We start from the raw sequence: 23,559 nt of genomic DNA on the forward strand, positions 1-23,559 counted from the left end.
GGATAATGGCTTAAGTTAAGGGAGAAGATTTCTCTGCCTCTCTTTTTTTTGTTCTTCTCTGGTTTTCCAGGTCAGTCCATCAGAGAACCATACTGTTAATGTTAATGTTACACAATGCATAGGTTTCATCATACCACCTGCTTTCTGTAGTAATGTAAATATTCAGTTTTACTTGAACACAACTTTGCATTTAATACATAAAATGCATGATGAAACACATTGTATTAGCTATTAGACATTTTCTGATTTTTGTTTGTTTTTGTCATTCATTTATTTGCTTTGTGACTAACTTTTTTTCAGTTGGTGGTTCAGTACACATATCAATGTACTAATCACTACCTGAGTATATTGTTTGTTTCATTTTTCAGTTGCTCTATTTACCTCTGCTAACCGGCTTTTGCCATGGGTTTCTATCACACAATATTTAAACCAGATGCCATAGTCCCTTAAAGAGGCCATAATATTTGTATTTACCTCTTCATTATTTAGTTGCAACTTACAGTAACTGTTGTGATAATGCCAATAAAATTCCAAAATATGACAACACAATACAAAGTTCGTCAGTCGTGAAACTTCCATAAGGCTTTCAAGTGAATTTAACCTTTTATTGTTTTTGTTTGTTTTTTTACAAAATTTCACAAAACATTAATGACAGTCCTACATACCAATGTAGTCCGTCAATGAACAGACCTCCTTTTTGGGCACGCACGCTCTGCTCAGCACACGCTGGCCAATCGAAACAAAGTGGACTTCTGGTAAGGTGAGCTTTAAGAGACAGGAGCTAAGCAAACTCCGACGCCGTATAGTCTGATGTGCATCACCCCAGAAATGTTTACTCTTTGTGAAAAAGTGGAGTGCAGCAACTGTGGTTGGTCCACTTGGTCCTATTGCTTCAATTGGTTCAGTGGTTGTAAAGACCCTCTCCCCAGACATCTGCTGCCTTTTATGCATTGCAGTAATTTCAGTAAAAGCGACTGCTGTTCAACATCTGTTCACTCCAACTCAAAATTGTCCACTCACAGCAAAGACATTCAACACAGTGACAAGCCCACCACCAACTAGCAGTTTGGCAGTGTCATCGCAGTGTGACAGAAACACACCAGCACACAAGTTCTGTAAATTTTTAAAGCAGCGTAAGTAAAGTTTTTTATCATCACCAGTTTTTTAAAAATTGCTTGTTTAATCACAGGCGCATCCATTTTTTAATTTTTTCGTGGCTTTACAATGAAATCCATTGATTTAGTTTTACATAGTGGCTATCAGTGCCTATGCTAACGGCCTAGTGTTAACTTATTCATAAATTACAACTCATTACCTGAGGCAATGTTCATTGAACTGTATTTCTTTAGGTTTCAACAAATCGGTAATATTTTTAATACCTTTTCCTACTCTTGAAACAATGATCTTCTTTGAAGACTTTTTAGCGCATGGCCACTTACTGTAACATTACAAGCTTGTGGGCAGACCATTTAATGGCCAAAAAGATTAAAAGAACATAAAGAAAAGACGTGAATATCAAAATACCATTATTCTCTACAGCCACATGGCCTCGTCCTTTCCTTTAAGAGCTCATCATATTAGGAATAATCACTAGCACTCATCTGAAACCTCCTCCAAAAAAGAAGACAAAGGAGAATAAAACTTTCTAGTCATTTAAGTTTGTCCTTGAGACTTTACCTAATCCAAAGTGTAAGATGTCACATTATCCAATGAGCCAGTGCTCCACAGTGGACGCTTCACTTTTCTTGAAAGCTAGTATAATGTGCTTTTCTGACAATGGAGTGTAGTCAGTTTTAGAGGTGTAACTCCATGTAAAAACTGGTATTGTGACACATTTATATAACTTATGAGTTATGTGCAATCATATGGTTTTCCCATGTGAGGCAACTCAAACTCAAACAGGATTATTCAGTTCCTCTCAGCTGTGTGGAGCCTTTTAGTGTCTTTTAGCTTATCTAAAGCTAAAGTTTAGCTTGTTCCTTTGGTTTTAAATCTAGTAATTGTACTGTTTGTTTCAGCCTTTTTCCTTTTATTAAACTTTTAGTCAGCCAGTAAAAGACATTCTTTTTGGAAAACAAAAAAACAATCTATGTACACTACCTGCCCATCAAGCAACAGATAGACATTTCCCATTTCTGTATTTTCTTTTTCAGATATTTCCTTGTAGTACTGTGGCAAATCGACATGAAGTTTAAATATTTCTAAAGCAAGCCATGACACATAGCGTACTGTTGTGTTTACAGCTTTCTCTACTGCCCCCAAGTGGCAAAAAACTCATAAATTTGACTTTAATGTAAAGGAGAAAAGCTGCAAAGAGAGAGAGAGAGAGAGAGAGAGAGAGAGAGAGAGAGAGAGAGAGAGAGAGAGAGGAGAGAGAGAGAGAGAGAGAGAGAGAGAGAGAGAGAGAGAGAGAGAGAGAGAGAGAGAGAGAGAGAGAGAGAGAGAGAGAGAGAGAGAGAGAGAGAGAGAGAGAGATATTCTCATGAGCAGAGAAAAAAAACTCCTCATCAGCCCATTTAAATGGCTTAGTAGCCCCCTGCCATTAGGAACAGGTTGTTTTCATGTGACAACCAGTGATGTGTGGATGGATTCTTAAATATCCATGCTTCCAATCTCAATGTGTTCATTCTCATATTGAAATATTAATGTCTAAATTCAGAAAAAATATTATGTTTTCATTAACAGGGAACACAGCAAAAATAATTACTATAACTGATCTATTCTGAATTAAGCCCAATTCATAAGAACTCCTTGCACCTGTAATGTGAACTACGGTGCTGTTAGTCAGAGGCCTATAGATAGAACAATTGCGACAGAAATGCCTTAAAAATTATTGTGGGTCTTTCTCAGTCTGCTCTGTGTGAACCACTGAGAACAGAGTTGACATTCTCATTAAACACCTGTGACTTAGCAACAATAGAGAGTGTGAAAAGGTCACGAAGCTGCATTTAGAAGAGGCTGAGCAGAAGAAAGGTGCTGTTAGGGAAAGACAGACTGGCAGTGGCAGGATTATCCAGGTACAGAGAGCAGGTGGAGCCCTGGCGACTTTTATTACTGACCGTGGTAAAGTGATTGATGTCTCTTTAGGCTTAACTTTGTATTTTCATGTTCAAACAGGAATTCACTACATTTTTAAAACCACAAGATACTCTGTTTGAAAGAATATAAATAAATAGGGAAAAACAGTGAGGGGATGAATGAGTATGAAAAGTATGAAACCGCAATCATGAAACTGTTTGGGAAAAGTGTATTAACAACATTGACTGAACTTACACTTGGTTATAGGCTTAAAAAGGGAAGCAAAGTGGTCTCCTGCATTGCCAATCAGCCATCCGTTAATGGTCTATGTCACAACTGCCTCTTTTACACAGCAGCTAGATGTTGCTAAACATGTCGATGATCACAAAGCTTTATCAAACTGGTAGGTAGTAGACGAACTGAACCATAGCTCTGCGAATGATGATGACAACTAAACAACGTGATAAATTGGCTGGAAAAAGCGATAAATGCCAGCGTCTCTCACGTGTGTCAGAATTGAAGATAGTGACTTCATGCTAGGCCAATTATATGAAAAAACAGGTTAAGGAAAACCATTTTAAAGGAGGTTTTAAAACATTAAAACATCACAGTAAGTTATACAGGATCAATACATATACTTTAATGCAATAAAATGAGATTTAACAGATCATTTGTCAGGTGCCATGCTACAGAAATTTTATTTGTGGGTTATGTCCTGAAATTGAATTTCTTCATTACGTAAAATACCATATTATTTCCCTTTTGTCTCATTGGTGGATGGGGCTCCCATCTTTCCAGATGACACTGATTATGAGATAGTGATGTTGGAGGGGTCCAGCTACAGACCTGAATTACCCATTCTTTTTACTAATGGCATAATATATGATGTGTGTGTGTTTTTAAGGAAAATGATGTGAATGGTTGCCTCTCTGGGTTGGCCCTGAGATAGACTGGAGACCTGTACAAGGTGAACCCGGTCTCTAACGCAGTGACAGTTGGGATAGGCTACAGCCCCCCGTGACTCTGAACAAGATAAGCAGTTACAGATAATGAATCAATGAATGTCTCTGTGGGTGGATAAAGGTTGTATAACTCTTGTAAACAGTGCCATGACAGGAGTTTTCCAAAATTTTCATGTTGGTTTTGATTTAGCAACAAGTACTTTCTGGTAATTCCCATATTCCCCCAGTTGCTAAATAAAAAACTTTATATTGTAACAGAATGAAGCACTCTACCTATACAGCCTTTTTGTTTCTGAGCCTCTGCACCAACGATTCATGATGAAAGGGAAAAAAAAAACTATCAGAGTTATGGGATAGAAAAATGTTACATCATGTTGTGGTGATATGGTATAAACTCTCAAGCTCTGTGTTGTACGTTCTCTAGGCAAGCAGAAAAAGTCTTTGTATTTTCTATTCCCTGAATGCATCAGCACTTCACTGTTCTCGCTCTTTCTGATCTGTGTCTCTGATTGCATGGCCCTGTGTGTCTGTTGTGTACCTTTAAGCTTCTCTTAGGTGTGTATGTGTGTGTGTGTGTGTGTGTGTGTGTGTGTGCTCATATTTGCTACTATGAAATGAAAACCTCTCCTTTGGTGCCAACAGTGGACAGTTTTCTCCTAACATATGTGGTTGACAAAAAAAAAATGACTTTAGCCTTGAGTCCAAGCAATGTTTTAAAGTGGAGTTTCAAAATCATTATGATGTTTTTGTAAGGCTTTTGTCATCAATATTAAACCTCTATGCTTATTAGTTGTGCTGTTCCACTCCACATTTTTGTGTGTGTGTTTTTGTGTGGGTGGTGTACTTGAGTATGAGTGCATCAACAACACATCAAGAGTCCAGGAAAAGCAAGGCTGGTAACAGCACACAGCATTGTGTGGGGAGAGACAGGGACCTAAAATACAAAAATAAGTTCAGTTGGTTTAAGCAACCTTTAGTTTACATAACCTCCAAAGAGGTCCAATATTCTGTATAAAGTAACACCCTGAAGCATGTTTAGTACTGGGTATCAGAGAGTATGGGATCCATGCTTTAAATATATTTAATTTATGGAACTTACATGGACAGTTAAAGTTGTTCACGCCTTCATGTTGATGGAACCTCCCCACACATTCCAGTCATGCCTGACCAACATATTGTACCATTAAAGATGCTTGTTTTTGCACCTTTTGATGATAACAATCTGGTTTGGCACAAAGTAAGGAAACGTAAAACCATCTGACTGCAGAATACATTTCCACTGTCTTTTGGTCCATCTGATACAAGCTCAGGCCCAGAGAACTGGTCATGGTTTGATGGTTTCCTTACTTGCATAATTGAGTTTCCGGTTGCTTAACTGGATGCAGTGGCAGACTGTTAATTGACAATGGTTTTCCAAAGTATTTTATGTTCCCATGTAACTATATCCATAACAGTAGCAGCGGCCCCTGAGGGCTTATAGGTCACACATATTCAACAATGTCTTCCACCCTTGGTCTTTACAGACAGATTTCCCCCGAGTTCCTAAACCTTTTCACAGTATTGTGTACTGCAGATGGTGAAAGAATGCTTTATTTTTGGATCAAAAAATTATGCAATATGCAACCTCCTAGCTGTGAGGTGGCAGCCAAATTAACTTACATTTACAAAACAATTGAGTTGGTCAGAGAACGAACCTTTTCATTTAGGCAATGTAACAAATCTGATTAAATTTTTTATAGTAATTTTGAAAAAGTACCAACTTTTGGTGATATTTTTACATAACTACTCTGCCTAAACATTATAACTAACAAAGAAATTAAAATTTTTATTTTATATTATTATTTTTTATTTAAATTCTTATTTTTACTTGACTTTCATGTTTGACCATTACTTGCCAAACACAATGCAGTTCTCTGGAGAACATAATACCTTGCTTTTTGTGACCAACCTTTGTCTATAGCAACATCACAATCCTTAAAAATTGTTGGAGATCTTTTGTTACTTTTCTAGTCTCGGTAACCTTCCCACACGGTATATCCATGTGTGCTGTATAATGTATTTGTTTGTTGCAGTGACCCTCTGAATAACCCTCCATTGAAGCTGAGCAGTCTACTTTTCTACTGGGAGTTTATACATTTTATATCAGCATCTTTCCAATCATCAGAGCAAGCTGCCAACTGACCTTCAGTAAAACTGCAAAGCTAGTTTTTTTTATTTAATCAGTCACTTCCTGAACTATGTGAGAGTGGGAAAAAGGATGGAGTCATCACCATCCAGCAGATTCTCAAAGAGACTAAAAATGGATCAGGGCTTTCTACTTGACTGACCGGAAGTGTAGCAGTGATCTTAACACAAATTAGGTGAGGAATAGGTGAGGTACACCTTATTTGTCAGTGTTGTAAGGTATACAAAGAAAATTGTTGGCTTTATTTTGAAAATAATAATTTGACCTAAAACTAAAAAACACAATAATACTCAAAAATAGCATGGCCAAGCTCACACTACAAAAGAAAGAGATACTGTGTTTGAAGCCTTTGTCCTTTCTTATTAACAGGACTTTTGTTATAAACCAGCAAACTACAAATTTAAACTTGTTGAAATACTTCTGAAACCTGTAACATCACTGCAATGCAAAAACACAACTTTGGATTGGACTCAAAGCGGACACGCTGGCAGACTCAGATGACGTAAGGGGCAGGTTAAAAAAAAATAGAAGGATTTCTCGAAATGCACCTTGTTTTCTTTTTTTTTTAAACATACAGAAACATAACCATAGAACAAGCTTCTGAATACAAATGCCTATCCTAAACCCTCTGGAACCTCATAAACCTATAAAATTAAACAAATACAGTTTGTGCCACCCATGGCCATTCAACTACAAGCAAACCTACCCCTTCTATTCCATCACAGTCTGTCCAAGCACCAAGTGACTGAAATAAGAATCTACATTGATGTCCCTGGAACCAAATGCAGGCTTGCTCTAGTAGTTTCTCTGTGCATTATCCAGAAAAAGGACTTTGTAATGTAATCCTAAAAACAAATCTGTACACCACTTTTTCAGTCAGAAATTGCACATTTGCCTGCTGACAGCTGCTCTGTGGTATTCACAGAGGGACCCCAGGAAAACCTTTAACAGATCCTTTCCAAAGCATCCTAAATGCACCTTCAGAAATCTGTTGGAATTCCATCAATAACAAGAGCAGAGCCTAGGGACAGATGCTGTATGACACTTGCGAGTTTCTGCAGGGTGAGAGGTCTGTCAAGTGCCTCCCTCTGCTCAGGCCTGAGTCTGGGCAGTCACTGAAACAAATTCTCTGCACACCACCTGTCACAATGAAACGCAGCATATAAATCATTTGCCAAATGTCTGATCTGTGCCTTCTCTGACATCACAGGCCAAAGTGGCTAAAGTGGCCTGTGATGTCAGATTCTCAAATGTAAATGTTTTTAAAGAGAGGGATTTTGAGAGGGGGAGTGCCAGATCCAGATCCTTTGGAAAAGAAGACAATGCTGGAATTTTATCCTTTTTAACTAGAAGACCCATAGCTGCAAGCAGGCCTCATCTTCTCAACCTTGATCCCCTGCATTTTGCATACACTAACCATGTAGCTGAGGCTTTGTGAAAGAACACAAAACAATCACAAGAGAGCACCAACAACATAGGACTCCAGTTCTAGAAGATATGCATTTTCAGAGTCAAATGGAAAAGTCACAAGAAAGAAAGAAAACACATTCTGTAGGTATTAACAAAACTGTAAAGAAGAAGGAAGAATGTGTGTTTCTGATACAGCAGCATCAATGGCTGTATGTACTGTAGTTAACTGTGTGAGGCTCAGTCTGTGCCAAAGCCTCAGGCTCTGAGAGCTGAAGCACAGTCCAAGAGTACCAACACTATCTTCTTGAAAGTTAAGAATGCATTCCAGTGTAGTGGACCAAGCACTCACTGAAGAGAAAGCACCCCCACATCTAACACACACACACACACACACACACACACACACACACTGATAACAGAGGGGTGGTGATCATGGGGGAGGCTTAAGAGCTTCAAATTGCTGAAAATGAAAAGTGTGGTCTCTGCTGGAGATTGAGAGATAGAAAAGAGAGGGAACCATGGGTCTGCTATTTCTGGGCTACTGGGGTGATCTAAATGTGTGTCTAGATAGAAGCAAAGCCTTCTGGGTAATGACCCTAAAAGCCCCCATCAAAAGGAGACACCCACAGATTGTTTTTTCCTGAAATGGTGGGGACTGGAAACAGATGCCTAACAGAGATAAAAGTAAAACTAAAAACAAACAATCACCATTGCCCACCCACAGCACAAATTAGAAAGGTCAAGTCGATACAAGCCATAATATCTGGCATCATTTTTATTATTAGAAGGCAAATTGATCCTAGTTTGTTGAAAGTGCTCTGTGTGTGTTTCAACTTTGTGCAATTCCCAGCATGGAGGATTCATGATTGGTCCACCATTTGATTAAATGGTTGCCTTAATAGTCCCTCCACAGAGAAGTTAATAAAATGACATGGATGTTGAATTAATTATAATTCTGCTTAGAATAGGCTATAAATCGAACTGGAATACAAAGATAGGTAGGAAACTGGAGAAGTAATAGTGAGTGACTTAAAAGGACCATTTTCTGTTGTCCCTCTTGTCATCATTTTGCCCTTCTATCTATAGTGTTTTCTGTAATATTCAGAATTGAGTCATGCCAGAAATGTTTACAGCTTTGGCTGAAGATTTTCATGTCGTCTATAACTGTAAGATTGACATTCTGCCTCCTATGTACAATAAAACTGAAGCAGCACTTATACTATCTAATGTAGATCACTGGCAATAAAAAGTGATTGGAACTATAAGAGACAGCAGGTGGGTCCCACGAATTTTATGCACTTTTTACATTTTTGCACTAAATGGAAACAGAATAAGGAAGAACAAAAAATTAACAATAAGTTATGCTGCCTCACAAGTAGGAGGTTTTAATCTACCTGTAACTCTGCAGAGGATAGGCGGTTAGAGCTAATGTATGAATGGATAGATGGAGAACTCCCTTGAAGATTTAGCTTTGGGTCTGGGATAATTGTTGAATAGAATAAACCACTGGCCAACTCAGAGGTTGCATCCATTGATTGTGATAAGATTGACAATAAGATTGTTGTATTTTTGGATTTGAAGAATAGTGTCCAAAGGCTCAGCTAAAATGTTAAACACATTTACATATTGTAGCTTTAATAATTGAATCTAGTTTCTTAATACATCCAGGATGTAACATTACCAACATGCTCCTGGTAGATTTTAAATTTACCCCAGGCACATTATGTGTCTGCTGGGTGTATGTTTGCATTCATTGTGGATCAGCAGATGTGAGCTGCATGATAATTATGATTGCTGCACTAATGACGTGGGTCAAAAGGTGAAAAGCAGCAAGGTGAGACGTGAAGGACTCACTGCTAAGTATATGCCTGACACTCATGCTGAACAAACTGTCCTCATTTTCACTCTCCACCTTTCTTATATTTCTCATCAAAATCGATCAAAGTGTGTTCCACAGAACTGAAATATTCTCAGTTCTCTATTATAGCTACATTATTGATGTGACGACTACTGGGGCTGGAAAACCAAAAAAGGGGAAATGTTGAAAAATTCTTTGGAATATCAAACCAAAGCTGACTGCTTTCTGCATCACGTGACATTGCCTACTATAATACACATCAGTGTGGATAAGTCGAGGAAGTTAATGTCATGCTGTTTGAGGGTTATACCCTGGGTATGGTTATGTCCTGTCCACAGATGTGAAAAACGTGGGAAAAAATGTTTCTTGTGTGACTCTGATGAAGATACAGTTGTGTCCAAATGTTAGTCCAGATTGTTTGCACCATAAAAAGCAACAACTTAATCAGTGTGCCCCAGACTGTTTCCCTTTTGAGTTTTAAACGATGTCCAGTTACAACTGAGCTTCAGCTCACGGACTGATGAGCTCACATTCTCCTTCATGAGAGCATCATTTATCTGTTCCTCAAATCACCCTTGTCATGATGTATCAAAGCATCCTCACAGCATCATTCTATCACCACCATGCTTGAGCGTAGTTATTGTAAAAAAAAGATTCTCAAAGATTCTCCCAAAGGCTGGAGGATCATCTGATGTAGGTGTGTTGTGGCAGAATTCAGATGATTCAGTGGTTTTGACCTTAACCACTTTCCCAAGATGCAATTTCTACCCTGTGGTTTTCAGATTGTGAAATATGGATGCTTACTTTTATTGAGATGAGAAAGGCCTGCAATTCCTTAGATGTTTTTCCTGGATCTTTTGTGACTTACTGAATGAGTTACCACCATGCTGTTAGACAAATTTTGTAAGGTTGGTCACTTCTGGGAGGTTTCACTATTGTTCCAAGTCTTCTCCCTTTTGTGGATAGAGTGTTTCAATGTGGATCTGTGGAGTCCCAGAGACCGTGCTCTTCTGAGAATTATGGATCTTAGTTTTAGATGTATGTGCAAAATTTTGTAGTGTACCCTCTCATTAAACAAATATTTAGGGGGGGGGGGGCAATAAAATAAATCATTTGATTGTAACAGACCCAACAAATGAATTTGTTTCACCCTGCCATAGTCTATTAACAAATGAATCTTTTTCTGATTCAGTAGCTTGTAGATTCACCTTTAGCAGCAATAACTTAAAGTAATAGTTTGCTGTATGACTTTATGAGTCTCTCACATCATTGTGGAGGAATTTTCAGTCCTCATTCAACATAGCTTTTGCACAGATCTCTTAAGGTCCCACCACTACATTTCATGTAGGTTGAAGTCTGGAATTTGCCAACACCATTCGAAAAGCTTGATTCTTTTATGTTTCAGCCACTCTGATGTAGATGTACTGGTGCATTTCAGTCTTGCATGGCCCATTTTGGACCAAGCTTTAGATTTTGGGCAAATGGCCTCACATTTTCCTGTACTGTAGAATGCATAGTCAACTCAATAGCTGCAAGGTGCCCAGCTCCTGTGGCTGCAAAACAAGCCCAAATCATCATTGTCAGTGAGTGTGTGGTGTTTCTGCTGAAAATGCGGTGTTTGATTTTCACCAAACAAGTCCACTCCCATGTCATTCGTCCATAGGACACAGTTTTACAAGTTTTGTAGTTAGTTTAGATGCAGTTTTGTGAGTCTCACTTTTGTTTTCATGTACTTTTAGACAGAACAGGCTGTGCCAGGATGTCCAATTACAGGAAGATTGGCAACTATCATTACCTGAACATTCCAGACCTACAAACTGCCAATACCTCTGGTTTTATACATGTTTGCAGACCTGCTAATTATCAGTTAATCAAGGGCTGATAATTAGCTGCACCTGGCTGCAACTCCCCCCTCCCAAATCCAATGGGAGCAGTGTCCACGTTGTCTTTTTTGGCTTTATTTTTGTTCATTAAATAATGGTATACTGACATTAGTTATATGCTATAGTTCACTCAAGGTTGTATTTGCATAATAGTAAGACCCACTACCATCATATAATTTAATATTAATTGATTATGTTGTAAAAAAAAAAAGTTTTTAGGGGGCACTAACTTTTGCACAACTGCAGTAACTAAGGGGACGAATTACTTCACGTCGTTAAAAACAATTATCATGTGTTTGCTCAGGCTGCCTTTTTATGACAAATTTTGTAGAGGATCTGAAACAGTTTAGTATGAAATACAGCTGAAAAGAGCAAGAATAATTTATGGCTTTGTAAATATCACTGAAACAAGGGAGTGTATTCAATAATAGTTGGTGCTAAACTACAGTATCACCACAACACAAAAGTGAATTATAGGTCTGTTTTCTGGAAACTTAAGTGATGGGCGTAAGCTCTGGAAGACCGACCAACAAACAGCAAGGTGGCAGAGAGATAAAGAAAGTAGGATAGTGATTGGTGATGGGAGTGTTTAGCTGTCTCTGAAACTGGAGAAAACCTTGCCAGATTTGCAACCAGTACACACCCACACGCATGTGCGCACACACACACGCCCAAAAAAACCTCAAAGCACCTGCCAAAGCACGGAAGAGGAAAAATGAGACTAATTACATCTCTTTCCAAGCCATTGAAAGAGTAAATACCAAAGAAGAGACATGCATATTCATAGCAGTGCACAGCAGGATTGACTTGGTTGTTGAAAATCATCCAGAAAGACATTTTGAAGTGAGGGAAGAGGAAGCTTTTGACAAAACAAATCAGTGATTATTAGACAGACATACGACAGATAGACAGGGAGACAGTCATGGACCAACAGACAGATTCAGAAAAGCATGAATGCCACATGGCAAGATTTATAAAAATCCACCTGCTGGTTTCTAACAGATGATCGTGCACTTTCAAGGACAAACACTATTGTCACGTAATAATAACAATAATAAATATAACAGATCATAATTACCACATCCTAAATTATACTGCATTTTTTGATAATGATGCAGACATTGGGGTTTTCTGGACCGATTGGCAAGAGATACACAGACTAGGAAGCACTGTGGATCAAATATAAACTCTGGGCGCATGAAGAGAAGAAAGGAATTAGTGTCTCACCCAAGTCAATGCTCATTTATTACTTGGCATCATTCTAAAACCTTCACAGATGCCCCGCTGTCTCACACCAGTGTGCATACAATGGTAGATAAACACTATGTCTGCATCTGACTGACTGACTGACTGACTGACTGGGAATGTGAAACTGGTCTCACAAGGAATACAAAAAAAGAAATTCTGGCTCATTAACAGTGTTTTTATTTTGGAGCCAATTTCTAGTTGTAGAACACTAGCACCTTTCTTTAAAGTGTCACAGTGAGCCATCATTATTTTATTATGTAGACCCTGGTTTGGATAACTGAGAATTGTCAAAATATATTCAGTGGAAAAGGCCTGCTCGTTAGGAGGAGCTCAGCTCTCTGAACAAATATCCTTAACATATCAGTAAGTTCAATGCCTGAATATCACTTGTCATGAGTTAGAGTAAGTAGTGAAATTTGAAATTTTATTGTTCATATAGGAACTGAAATTGGACTCAAAGTGGTCAATTTTTTCTTGTCCTATTTTCCTGCAAACTTGTACTACGACTGTTAATTTTAAAATGTTTCATAATTTCTTCGGAAGATCAACAACGTCCGGCTTGTCCCTTCGGGGATCGCCGGGAGAATGTGTTCCGCACGTTGATTTGGCATGAGTTTTTACGCCCGGATGGCCTTTCTGCCGCAACCCTCCCATTTTTGTCCGGGCTCATGACCGGCACCAGGGTGGCCCCGCCCAGCCACCAAAGGCCACCCAGGTGGTGAGGTGGGATTCGAGCCTGTGGCCTTCTGCATCCTAATGCTCTGAACCATCAGGCCGCCCGTTTCATCATTTATTCTCACATCCAATGTCTGACTATTATCTTTATTTATGTTATCCTATCAACACTGTTCATTCATTCATTCATTGCACTGCATATCACAGTGTTTGTTGTAAACCTCTTATCTGAGGTTTGTCTTGTCTGTATTGACAAAATTATTCCCTGCATGCGGTTCTTTTCTTTTAGAAGAGAGCAGTTGTAACACGGCAAAGTAATTTCCCTCTGGAATTACTAAAATTTGAATTTTGATTATATCATGGAATAAATGCAATGCATTTGGACAGCTAAGGTGAACTAGCAGTGAGGCAGCATGTTTTTCATGCTGTTTTATTTTTGTCAAAAAGGGAAAAAAATATGCCAGTAGTTCAACTCGAGATTCTAAATACAGTAAAGTCTTAAGCAAACAATAATTGGCAGCAGAAAACTGAAGCCCTTCTTTTATCATGATAATACAACACAAAAAGCAAAGTCAAGGGGTTGCCAGACTTGTTTTTTATTGAAGGAAATACAACTAAATTAGCATTTTTTAAAAGTAATTCTAAGTGTATATTTTAATATTTGTTCCTGTTTCTTCTTGTTTTCTTAGCTTTTTGCTCACAATCTTAAATTGTTCACTCAGTATGAAACTATTATCTCTGTGGAAGTAAATATCGTTGGCTCAAGCTACATTTACAGTCTGAAGCTGAAACCTTCTGTGTTAATGTGCTGCTTACGCCATGACCTCAGCTTCAGTGTTTATCTCTTACTTTTCTGTCTGCATGTTAAATATGTATTGGTCATAAAAATGAGGCCCAGCATCCATAATCTCAACAATAATTACAACATTATATGAAAGAAAAAAAGGCACCGGCTTTAATGGTATTTCTGCCTATGAAAAGAATTATGATGATTTGAGTGTTTTCATTTCACAGCAGGAAGAAGAAATAATGAAACCTGCAGATAGAACACAACCTGTACATGGCAGGTTGGAACAGCAGGTTGTTTATGGTGACTGCAGATTAGGTGACAGTTGCTGATAGCTTCCTAAACTACTAAAATATGCCCCTGGGCAGGCTTTGAAACTTATTGTATATGCACCTACAGTTCCTTCTGCAGGTAGTTGCCACTGAAACTGTTGTGAGGGTTGTCTGCTTTGGAAAAAGCCTCCTTTGTTCTTGTCTCTCTCATAATACCAGACCAACTACACTATACAGTATTTAGCTGAAGTCGAGAGAACTGTTTGGGTTCTCGTTAAGTGACTGTTATTTTCAAGATAGGGCACACAATAGGCACGGCCAGCTGATGAGCTGTTGTCATTGCACACGTCTTTTCGACAGGCCTCAGCCACGATAAGGCGTGTTATTAGTGTCGGTATCTCTATGCAATTTTCAGTGATGGTACACAGTCTGTACTGGGGATGAGCATTTAATAGCTAACGTTCTGATGTACACTGGGGCTTTAATTAGAGCTGTCACTTTAATGTCAAAGGCTGAATGTTAAATCGTGTTATATTGTACGTTTAAAACATACTGTAGTGGCAGTAAGTCTATAATAATTCAAAATAATAATTTCAAAATAAAAACAAAACTATATTCTTAACTCTTTTTTTGACGTTCATCCTTAAAAAAAGAATACATAATAAAGTTGGAAGCAGTAGTAGTTGAGATTACTATTCTGAAAATTAATTAAAACTTCACCCTGGTTTTTTTTTTCCAGGTTTGCAAGATGTCCTGCCAGAGTTCCTGCGTGGGCGTTTTGTGGAAGCAGCCCTAAGCTACGTGGCGTGTAACTCAGAGGGCGAGTTGCTCTGCCGCAATAATGACTGCTGGTGCCGGTGCTCTCCCCGCTTCCCAGAATGCAACTGTCCCTTCGCTGACATCAAGGTCATGGAGGACAACCTGGAGAAGAGCAAAGATGCCTGGAACAGCTTCAACGAGGAGTTCATGGAATCAGGTACAGGCTGGAATTGTTAATATAATAAATGTTGAGCTGCTGTTCAGGTGGACTTACTGTTCATGATGATATGTTTCTGTTGGAATGGTTGTTTAACATCTTGCTAGTAGATGTGTCAGTAATGAGGTTTGAATAAAGGTGAACTGGTTTTAGGTTTTAGGGCCTTAACTTTTGTCCACCATTTAAACATTATTTCCAGTATTTTTATTGTCAGATGGTGAGATAAACCTAGAAGTCATGAAATATGACATTTGAAATTTTGTCTATTTCATTTAATCTTTTATCAATTTATCAACTTTTCCACCTAAGCCAAGCATAAAAACTGTTTGCCACAATGAAGTTTACATCTCTCATTATTTGTAGTAGAACCCCACTGCATGCTTTGTGTTTAGTGTTTAAAGGAACATAGGGAGAATGGCACCATGTCAAAGTAAGACTTTTTGAAATTAAACACAGTGGCTTCAGAGCAGGGTATAGTGGTTATTTTTTGCATTGGACTGAAAATGGAGAGAAATCTTCTAATGTGTTGAGTAATTCCAATCTACCTGAGGCTTGACGTGAAATACTTGCATCACCAGCAAGAATATAAAACGCAGACACCAGCAGCAATCCAAAGAAGAGGAAAGTTGAAACTTATGGCTGTTCATCAGATCAAGTTTGCACAGTTTAGGAGATAAGACAACCTTTCACCACAGGAGGAATTAGCAGATATTTTCTCCAGGGTTGTAAAAAAGCTTTTTCCAGTTCAACCCTTCCAATCAATACTTTCACCCGAAAAAACTGCTGTTTGACAAAATGTCTTCATTCTCTTGAATTACATTAATCCGAAGCTTAACTTCACATTACCTGAAGTTGATAAAATGCTTCATTTTGGCTCAGACAGGCCGAGGATATATTTGCTGTATTACATTGAATAAGGAAGAGGAGGCTTGGATAACTGGACAGGGACTGTGTTGCATAAGATTCTTGCACTTCCAGATGTAGCTGGTGGGATGGTGATGATTTATAGCTCTAAGCTGGATGCAGTTTATTCTCAGTAACACTCCATTTATAAAGTGTGTATCCGTGAAGTGTTGTTCTATGTCCACAACCACTCATGATTTTTACTGACAAATAGAACACAGCCTTTAACGATGAGTGATAACCTACTAGGGTTACAGTTCATGTTTTTCATAAAGACATTAGAGATATAGATAATATTTGGAGGCTTGATGTATGAACTTCTAATTACAGTTTTTCAATTCAAAGAAACAGTACAATAGGGGTTAAGGGACATTGTTTTATGAGTCCATCTGCTATCAATGTTGTCCTTATTCTAACTGCTTTGTCAACTTCCAACTGAAGTGAATTAAATGTCTCCTGCTTGTTTAACAATGGCCACAAATTACAAAGATGTGATAGCGTTAAAGGTGAATCATGGAAAAAAGTCTAAAACATGTCTTTTGTGAACTACCTCATGCTGTTAGTACTGTACACTGTCTGTTGGAGAGAAACTAGCTACCATTAGACCCCATTGGTCTTACCCCACTACAGCATAAGTCAAACTGTTACAGCAAACCCTTTAAATTATACTGATTCTATTTGAAAAAGGAAGAATGTGTTATTGTTTTTTAATTACATGATTTGCTTTAAAAAAAATTGCATAATATTTTTAACCTGGTCAAGTAGGTGTGACTGGGCAAGATGCACGATCCATTAAACGGTTTTCAAAGTGACAAGAAAGGTGATTGGTGAAATATTAGCCAGTGTCCATTATGAATATGTAGGCTGTTTCAGTGAAGATTCTCAGTCGTCCATTTCAGTTATCTGGAAGTTGAGTCATGGCAATTGGGCATCTGTCTTGTAAGTCTGGTTTACAAAATGCTGGTTCAGGACCCAGTCCATTATAAACCTCTTCCATATTTTAGAGAAATCCTGCCATGCTTACTGTGTATGGACTGTGAAAAAGCATTCCTGGTGTGCTCAGAAACTGGTTGACTGTCCAACTGCTCATGGTTTTTCTCTAATTTTGTACCTGAAACCGACCCATCCTCCACTCTTATCTGGAAAATCAAATCTACACTGGGCCCAAACCATTATTGCAGGGACCACGTTCAAACTTAAAGAAATGCATGCACTAATCAGCCACAGTACGGACAGGGCTCAGTATGGGGACACTGGCCTGTTTACTGTAAGCAGCCTCACGCAGCAAGCTGTGATAGGCTGTGGGTTCTGACATCTGCCGATCAGAGCAAGAAATACATTTTAAAAGTGTTACAGTGAATAGTCACTCACTTTAGCTCATCCATGTTGTAGTCTGTTCATAAGCAGAACCTGAAGAATGACACCTGTAAAGAAGTTTTTTCACCTGTTTTTGCACAACAACTAAACTAAACAGTTTTACCTAATGTTGTGGCTGAGGAAAATAAAAACAAAGTAATCATGGTTATTCTTGTTTCATTTAGCTGACACATTTTTTTCTGTTGACCTAAGTTAACTGTTAGGTTGTGTAAACAAGTACTTAATATGCAAATATTATTATTATTATTATTATTATTATTATTATTATTATTATTGTGAAGTTGTTAAAACTGTGATTATTCTTTAATGTTTTGAAAGTCATAATTTAATAATAAGACTGAATTGATTAAGAAACGTGTAAAGGCCTGGTGTCTGTGAAATTAGAAAAATAGCTCAGGAGAAATGAGTCACAGTGCTGTGAAGTTAAGTGGTCTTAAGAAAGTTGATAAGAGAAAAGTTAAAGTGAAATCCAATATTCTACTAACTTATTCGTTCTGCAAAAACACAAGATTTACATTATTAATGAGTGGAACAGAAAAGTCTGTTTAATTTTCTTACTTCACTTGTTAAAATTGGTGCATTATTAAGAAAATATAGTTTTGTGTGTGAAAGTTTCGAAGCAGTGTGTGACAGCTTTGTGTGTGTATTAGCCCCATAAGGGATAAAATCTTAGTCTTGTCAGCAAGCTGGTCTTCTTTATCAAAACGATTCATCACAGAGAGCGAGACCCAGGTGTGTGATGTGATGGCAACAATGATGCAGAACAAGTGGGGCGTCACATCTAAATTGGCTGAAACTTTTTTTTTTTTCATTTTCTCTACATCTCAACGCATTACATCACCAGCTCACTTCTTAATTACTTGGAAGCTGTAGGCAGGATTTAATTAGAGACAGCTTTCTGTCAGCTTTTCTTAAACATTGTGAGTGTGTTGTGTCTCCCCAGAGAGTTCAGGTGTGTGTGTGTGTCTGTGTGTGTGTTGCCACTTATTTGAAAATTGCTTAGTGAGTGACACTACAGAGGTAAACAACATTTCTGTGCATTCACTTAGCCTCACTTTGACAGCACCTGACTTTGCTAAGTTGCTTTTTGTGATGTATATTAAATCTTTATGAAGATGCACTGACAGTATTGAAAACAGAGGAGCAAGACAAGTATTTGTGAGGCTTTTCTTGTTCCGCTGACGTTATGGGTTTTGTCAGGAGCTTAACTTCGTGCTGTTTGTCATAAAAAATGAGGCCTTTAGTACTTTCAGAGGCTTGTGTGTTTGAGTAACGAGCTAAAAATATCACGAAACTCTCCCCTGGTTAGTCACACACACAAGGACAGGCAGCGGAGACAGGAATATTCTGTACACCCACAGGCATGTATCCAGGGGATCATCAAAGTTTTATCTAATTTTAAGGAACACACACAATCCACTTACACATTCACACACTTGCACTCGCCTCACAGAAGGCAAGTTGGGATAAAAAATGAATGCAGAGGGATGAGAGGAGGGTAATCTACATGGCAAATAGTGTTTGATTTTGGAAGGTCTACGTTAGTGTTCTCTCTGTATTTCTATTTCTTGCATCTTCTCACTCTAACACACACACACACAAAATGGCTTTGGCTTCTGGGTGTGCCTAAGAAGTTGGGCTAGATCTCGTCTGCTGGGATGGGCTGATAAATTTATTGTGGCGAGAGGAAAATAACTCGGAGAATTGTGTGTGTGTGTGTCAGAGAGGCCTGGGGAGGACAAGGAAGAGACTAAATCTCTTTGTGTTTGTGTGCTAGAAAAGAGGAGAATAATAGCCTCAAACCTAAGCTACTCACTATTTTCCAACTAAAGACCAAAGGCTACACACATATCAGAAGGATTCTCTGCTCCGAGGTTCTTTGCTTCTTTACATAGATCACATGTACAGTTTGGGAGGCAGGAAGGTGTCCCGGGAGGGTGTGAATAAGCTGTATCTGGAATGTCACACCTTTTGGTTTTGTGAAAATGGAAATAACAGCCCGGTTCAAGGCTGAATACCTGGTGTAAAATAAATAGAATTACAGTGTTCCATTCCTAATATAGAGTGTTTTATCCTTCTTATGCTCTTTTTCTGTTCACTGAGCAGTGGCACTTCCCACCATTTTCACAGGAATAGTCAGGCTGGGGCCTCTACAGAGTTTTAGGTGGCAACTCCCCATTTTCCTCACCTGCCTTTGCCACCAGGCTCAGATTTTGCCTTTTTCCAATAAATTGTTAGGAGCCTTCTTTTACTCTTCCCAAAGGTGATTCTGTTTGGACAGAACACAAGTATAATTTGTTTTAATGAAATGAATACATCATTTTAAATAGTGTTTTAGTTTATATAATTATTATCAGCAGATTTTGAAGAATGAGTTACCCAAAATATTTTGTAATGTGTGGGGGGCACTAAACCTCCCTGGCCAACCCCTAGAACACAGATCTCAGTGGTTTGGAAGACTATGAGGCATAGTTTACAAATTCTGCATAATTCTATGAGTATTTAATTAGTTTTGTGAAATAATATCACAATCTGTGGTCTTTTACTAAACACCCAAAATAAATTTGGTTGATAAATGGCCATTTTGGAGTCTCCAAATCACTAACTTGGAGGCCATCTGGACTAAATCTCAGATCATGCATAGTGTTAACAAACCAGCAGCATGTTCCATCCAACTTTAGAATATTATCTCTGCTGATGGAAGGAGTGGGTTCTCAGCTACCATATATTTTTCGAAGAAGGAAGAAAGGGTGTAACCAACTAATAAGGGCACTCATACACATAACAGAAGATTGGGCTTCTCTGTGTTTGAAATTCAATTCCCTGCTCCGGTGATGGGTAGGAGGCAGCGTTATCTCCCCCACTGAGAAAAAGACAGTGAGGATAGAGGAGTCAGTTTTAAAAAGAGAAGCACACATCTTCTGCAGCACTCTGTTCGTGTTGGCCAGACGTGGTTCTCGAACATTTACTTTAATACATTAACCATTACAAAACTGTTTGACCTCAGTTTGTAGTTCAGTTCAGGTCTTTGCATCTTTACATGTTTACATGCGGTATAAGCAATTGAGAAGGACTTACCATAAAGAACAGATTATCAGTAGAATTTAGTATTTCTTAAGAAAAATAATAAAAGCAACATGTTTGTGTTCTCATGCTTCAGATGATATAAATAACAAATCATTTAGACTTTGTCTTATTGTGGACTATTTTTCAAAGGCTTTAATAATCTATTCTCTTCAATGCTCTGACTAACAAAGTGTAGAATGAATTCTTTTGCCCTACCTTAGTCTTATTCTTACTGTAAACCAACACAATGAAAAGACCAGTGGTTCTCCTACTAATGAGCGTTAATCCGTTGGCCATACAAGAATTTCATCCAATTTCACCAATATCATTTAGAAATTTTAAAAGAGCTGGAGGCTTTTATGCTTATTCATGTATGTAGGGAGCTTTTTTTTAATAGAAATAACTGGACACCAGGTTTTGATCTGGTATGCAGTTCTCATAATGCATCATGGCAGTGGTGACATTGGAATGTTTGATGAGGAGGGGGGCTCCTGTCTCTAGAGGGGGTGTACACAAAAATAACAGCAGGTTGAGCGTTATTTACACCTGAGGAACAGGCTGTTGTAGTGGCGGTACAAGTTTTCCTTTAGTTAAATGTTTTTCCACAGTGTCCACTCATGTTTCCACTCGGAACACAGCTACACTGTATGAAATAAGAGCTGCGGTTTACATCCCTTGTTTCATTAAAAATGTGCTTCAAAGTTCATTGGAGCCTTCTCTGAACCTTCAGCAGTGGTTCTGGGCTAAATCGATTCTGAACTTATCAATGTTTTTAAGACAAACTTTCTCTCTTCAGCAGAGGGATATGATCTAGCAACCTACTCCTTTAAGCTCCTCTCAGGGGACATCTGTGGAACGGTTTCATCCGTCTCGTCTTTCTTTCAAAACGTAGACAAAAACGAACACGATTGCACCAGCTGAACAAAAATGGAGTGCAGACATGTTTACTTTTAAACAAATTCACATTCTTTCCCAAGTTTAACCAAGTGCTTTGAATGACTCAACGCCGCTTCACATTTTTAGTAATGTTGTCTTCCCAAATAAACTAAATGCTGTTTTTGAAGGTTGTATATTCTAGCAGAAAACAACTGTGTGTTCCAGAAACAAGTTTGTAACTTATTTGGCCATGATGTTCTCTGCAAAAACGTATTTGCTTTTTACAGTTATTTGTAGAGAAATGTAATTTTAGGCGCCAGGCTTGCTACACAGGTTAATGGAATTCCAAAAATGGCATGAGCAGCACAGAAGACCACTATTATTTAGAATTCAAAGGACACGAAACAAACAGTTTTCAGTGGAAATACTTCCTAATGAAATGATACTCCAAATAAAATGTCATTTATCTGCCTTCTATTGTGTTGGGTGGAAATATCAAAAACAAAATTGTAATTGCATTAACAGATACTTTACTTAACTGCAGTGTCTTTCTTTAACTGCTTTTAGGTTATACTTCAATTTTTAATCATTATAAGCTCATTTTTTATTTACTGTACAATAGCCATTTGTATTGCAGTGTGTAAACACTTTAATGCTGTAAGTCTTCAAAATTGGGCAAACACATTCAGGGGCCCAAGAGTTCAGGGGGCCCCTTGGTTAAAGACTTTTATTAATATATCTTGACCTCAACACAAAAAAGACCACAAAAAAATAAAACATAAGAAAAAAAGGCAAAGAAAAGTGCCACAAAACGACGCACAAAGACCAAACATAGACATAAAAGGAGATTGGAAATAAAAAACAAAAAGAAAATTTACCGGTAAGAAATGCAAAATGACTAGGTTTGGGGGCCTTTTGACATCCTGTGCCTATGGGCCCTCTGTGTCATAATACATCTATGCAACTACCAGCAGCATATCATGTATTCATTTATAAATCTTTATCAGAAGTATTGACTTCTTTCCCTTCCCTTTCTCTCTCAGTACACAGCTTCTCTGTTCTGCATCACATTAATTCTCTTGTTTGCCATGCAGTACAAATTTTCTAATTGTCTCGTTTCCTCCATTATGTTAATGAAAAGCATCCCTGCAAGCTAACAGGGATCTGTTTGATACGCGGTACCACCTACAAATAGTCCTGGCATAGATACTACTAAATGCTATCAGAAGCCTGCTGCTTTGAATCTCTGCCCATTACCGCCTTTATTTCCGTCATAAAGGATTCTGTCTCGGGGTGTAGATGCAGCACATGCACTTCCTGTATTTGTCAAAACAACAAAACAGGAGGGATAATTTTAGTCCCAAAGATGGATTTCACTTCAGCCCAAGATTTGGCAACAGTTCCTCCACCTTCTCATTTCATTTCCTACACTTATTGCAATGTTTGGCACTGGCACTCTTCTCTGCTTCCACTTTATTCCTTCCTCTTTTCCATCGTCTTTTGTTCCTCTTGCCCTCTACCCATTCTTTCCATTGTTAAATGAGGAATCCCAAACCAAATACGATTTACGGCATGTTTTTGTTACAGCTGTTCACTGTGCATTGTAGTATGTTTTGAATGACTATCCTCAGAATCCAGCATGTTTGGCTCACAAGACTCAAATTCATAAGAGATTTCACATGATGGCATTGTGTAGAAACCCACTAGCATGGAAATGTATAGTTTAGATTTGTTTCTCTGGATAAACCCTTAAGAGGATCTTGCATCAGACATTATTCACTTTTCACTTATTTTAATAGTCAGTTATCATCCATTTCTGCTCAAATTGAACACACTATGTCTGTTATTAGATTATTTGACTTCAAAAAACATTCTGTAAACTTTAATGTACTCAGATTGTTCTTTGACAACATTTTTCAATTTGACACACAAAGGAAGTATCATTATAAGCAATGTGTATTAATGGTTCTCACTAAAGGAGCTCTTAGACTCTCAAGCAAATCTTGTCTAATCTGTAATCTTCAAATACATCAGCCTTTTGCAGCAAAACTAAAACAGCTAAG

The 23,559-nt window shown here is 38.1% G+C and overlaps 1 protein-coding gene across 1 annotated transcript in view; it reads left to right on the forward strand.

Annotated features, from left to right (window-relative positions):
- The window catches only part of brinp2 (bone morphogenetic protein/retinoic acid inducible neural-specific 2), a 203,529-nt gene that overhangs the window by 138,351 nt on the left and 41,619 nt on the right, over positions 1 to 23,559 (forward strand). The window contains exon 6 of the mRNA XM_067474748.1: positions 15,038 to 15,274. Within this exon, the coding sequence (XP_067330849.1) occupies positions 15,038 to 15,274 (237 nt within the window). The remainder of the gene's footprint in view (positions 1 to 15,037; positions 15,275 to 23,559) is intronic.

Source organism: Channa argus, chromosome 14, assembly GCF_033026475.1.
Source record: "Channa argus isolate prfri chromosome 14, Channa argus male v1.0, whole genome shotgun sequence".
In the NCBI taxonomy this organism is placed as follows: Eukaryota; Metazoa; Chordata; class Actinopteri; order Anabantiformes; family Channidae; genus Channa; species Channa argus.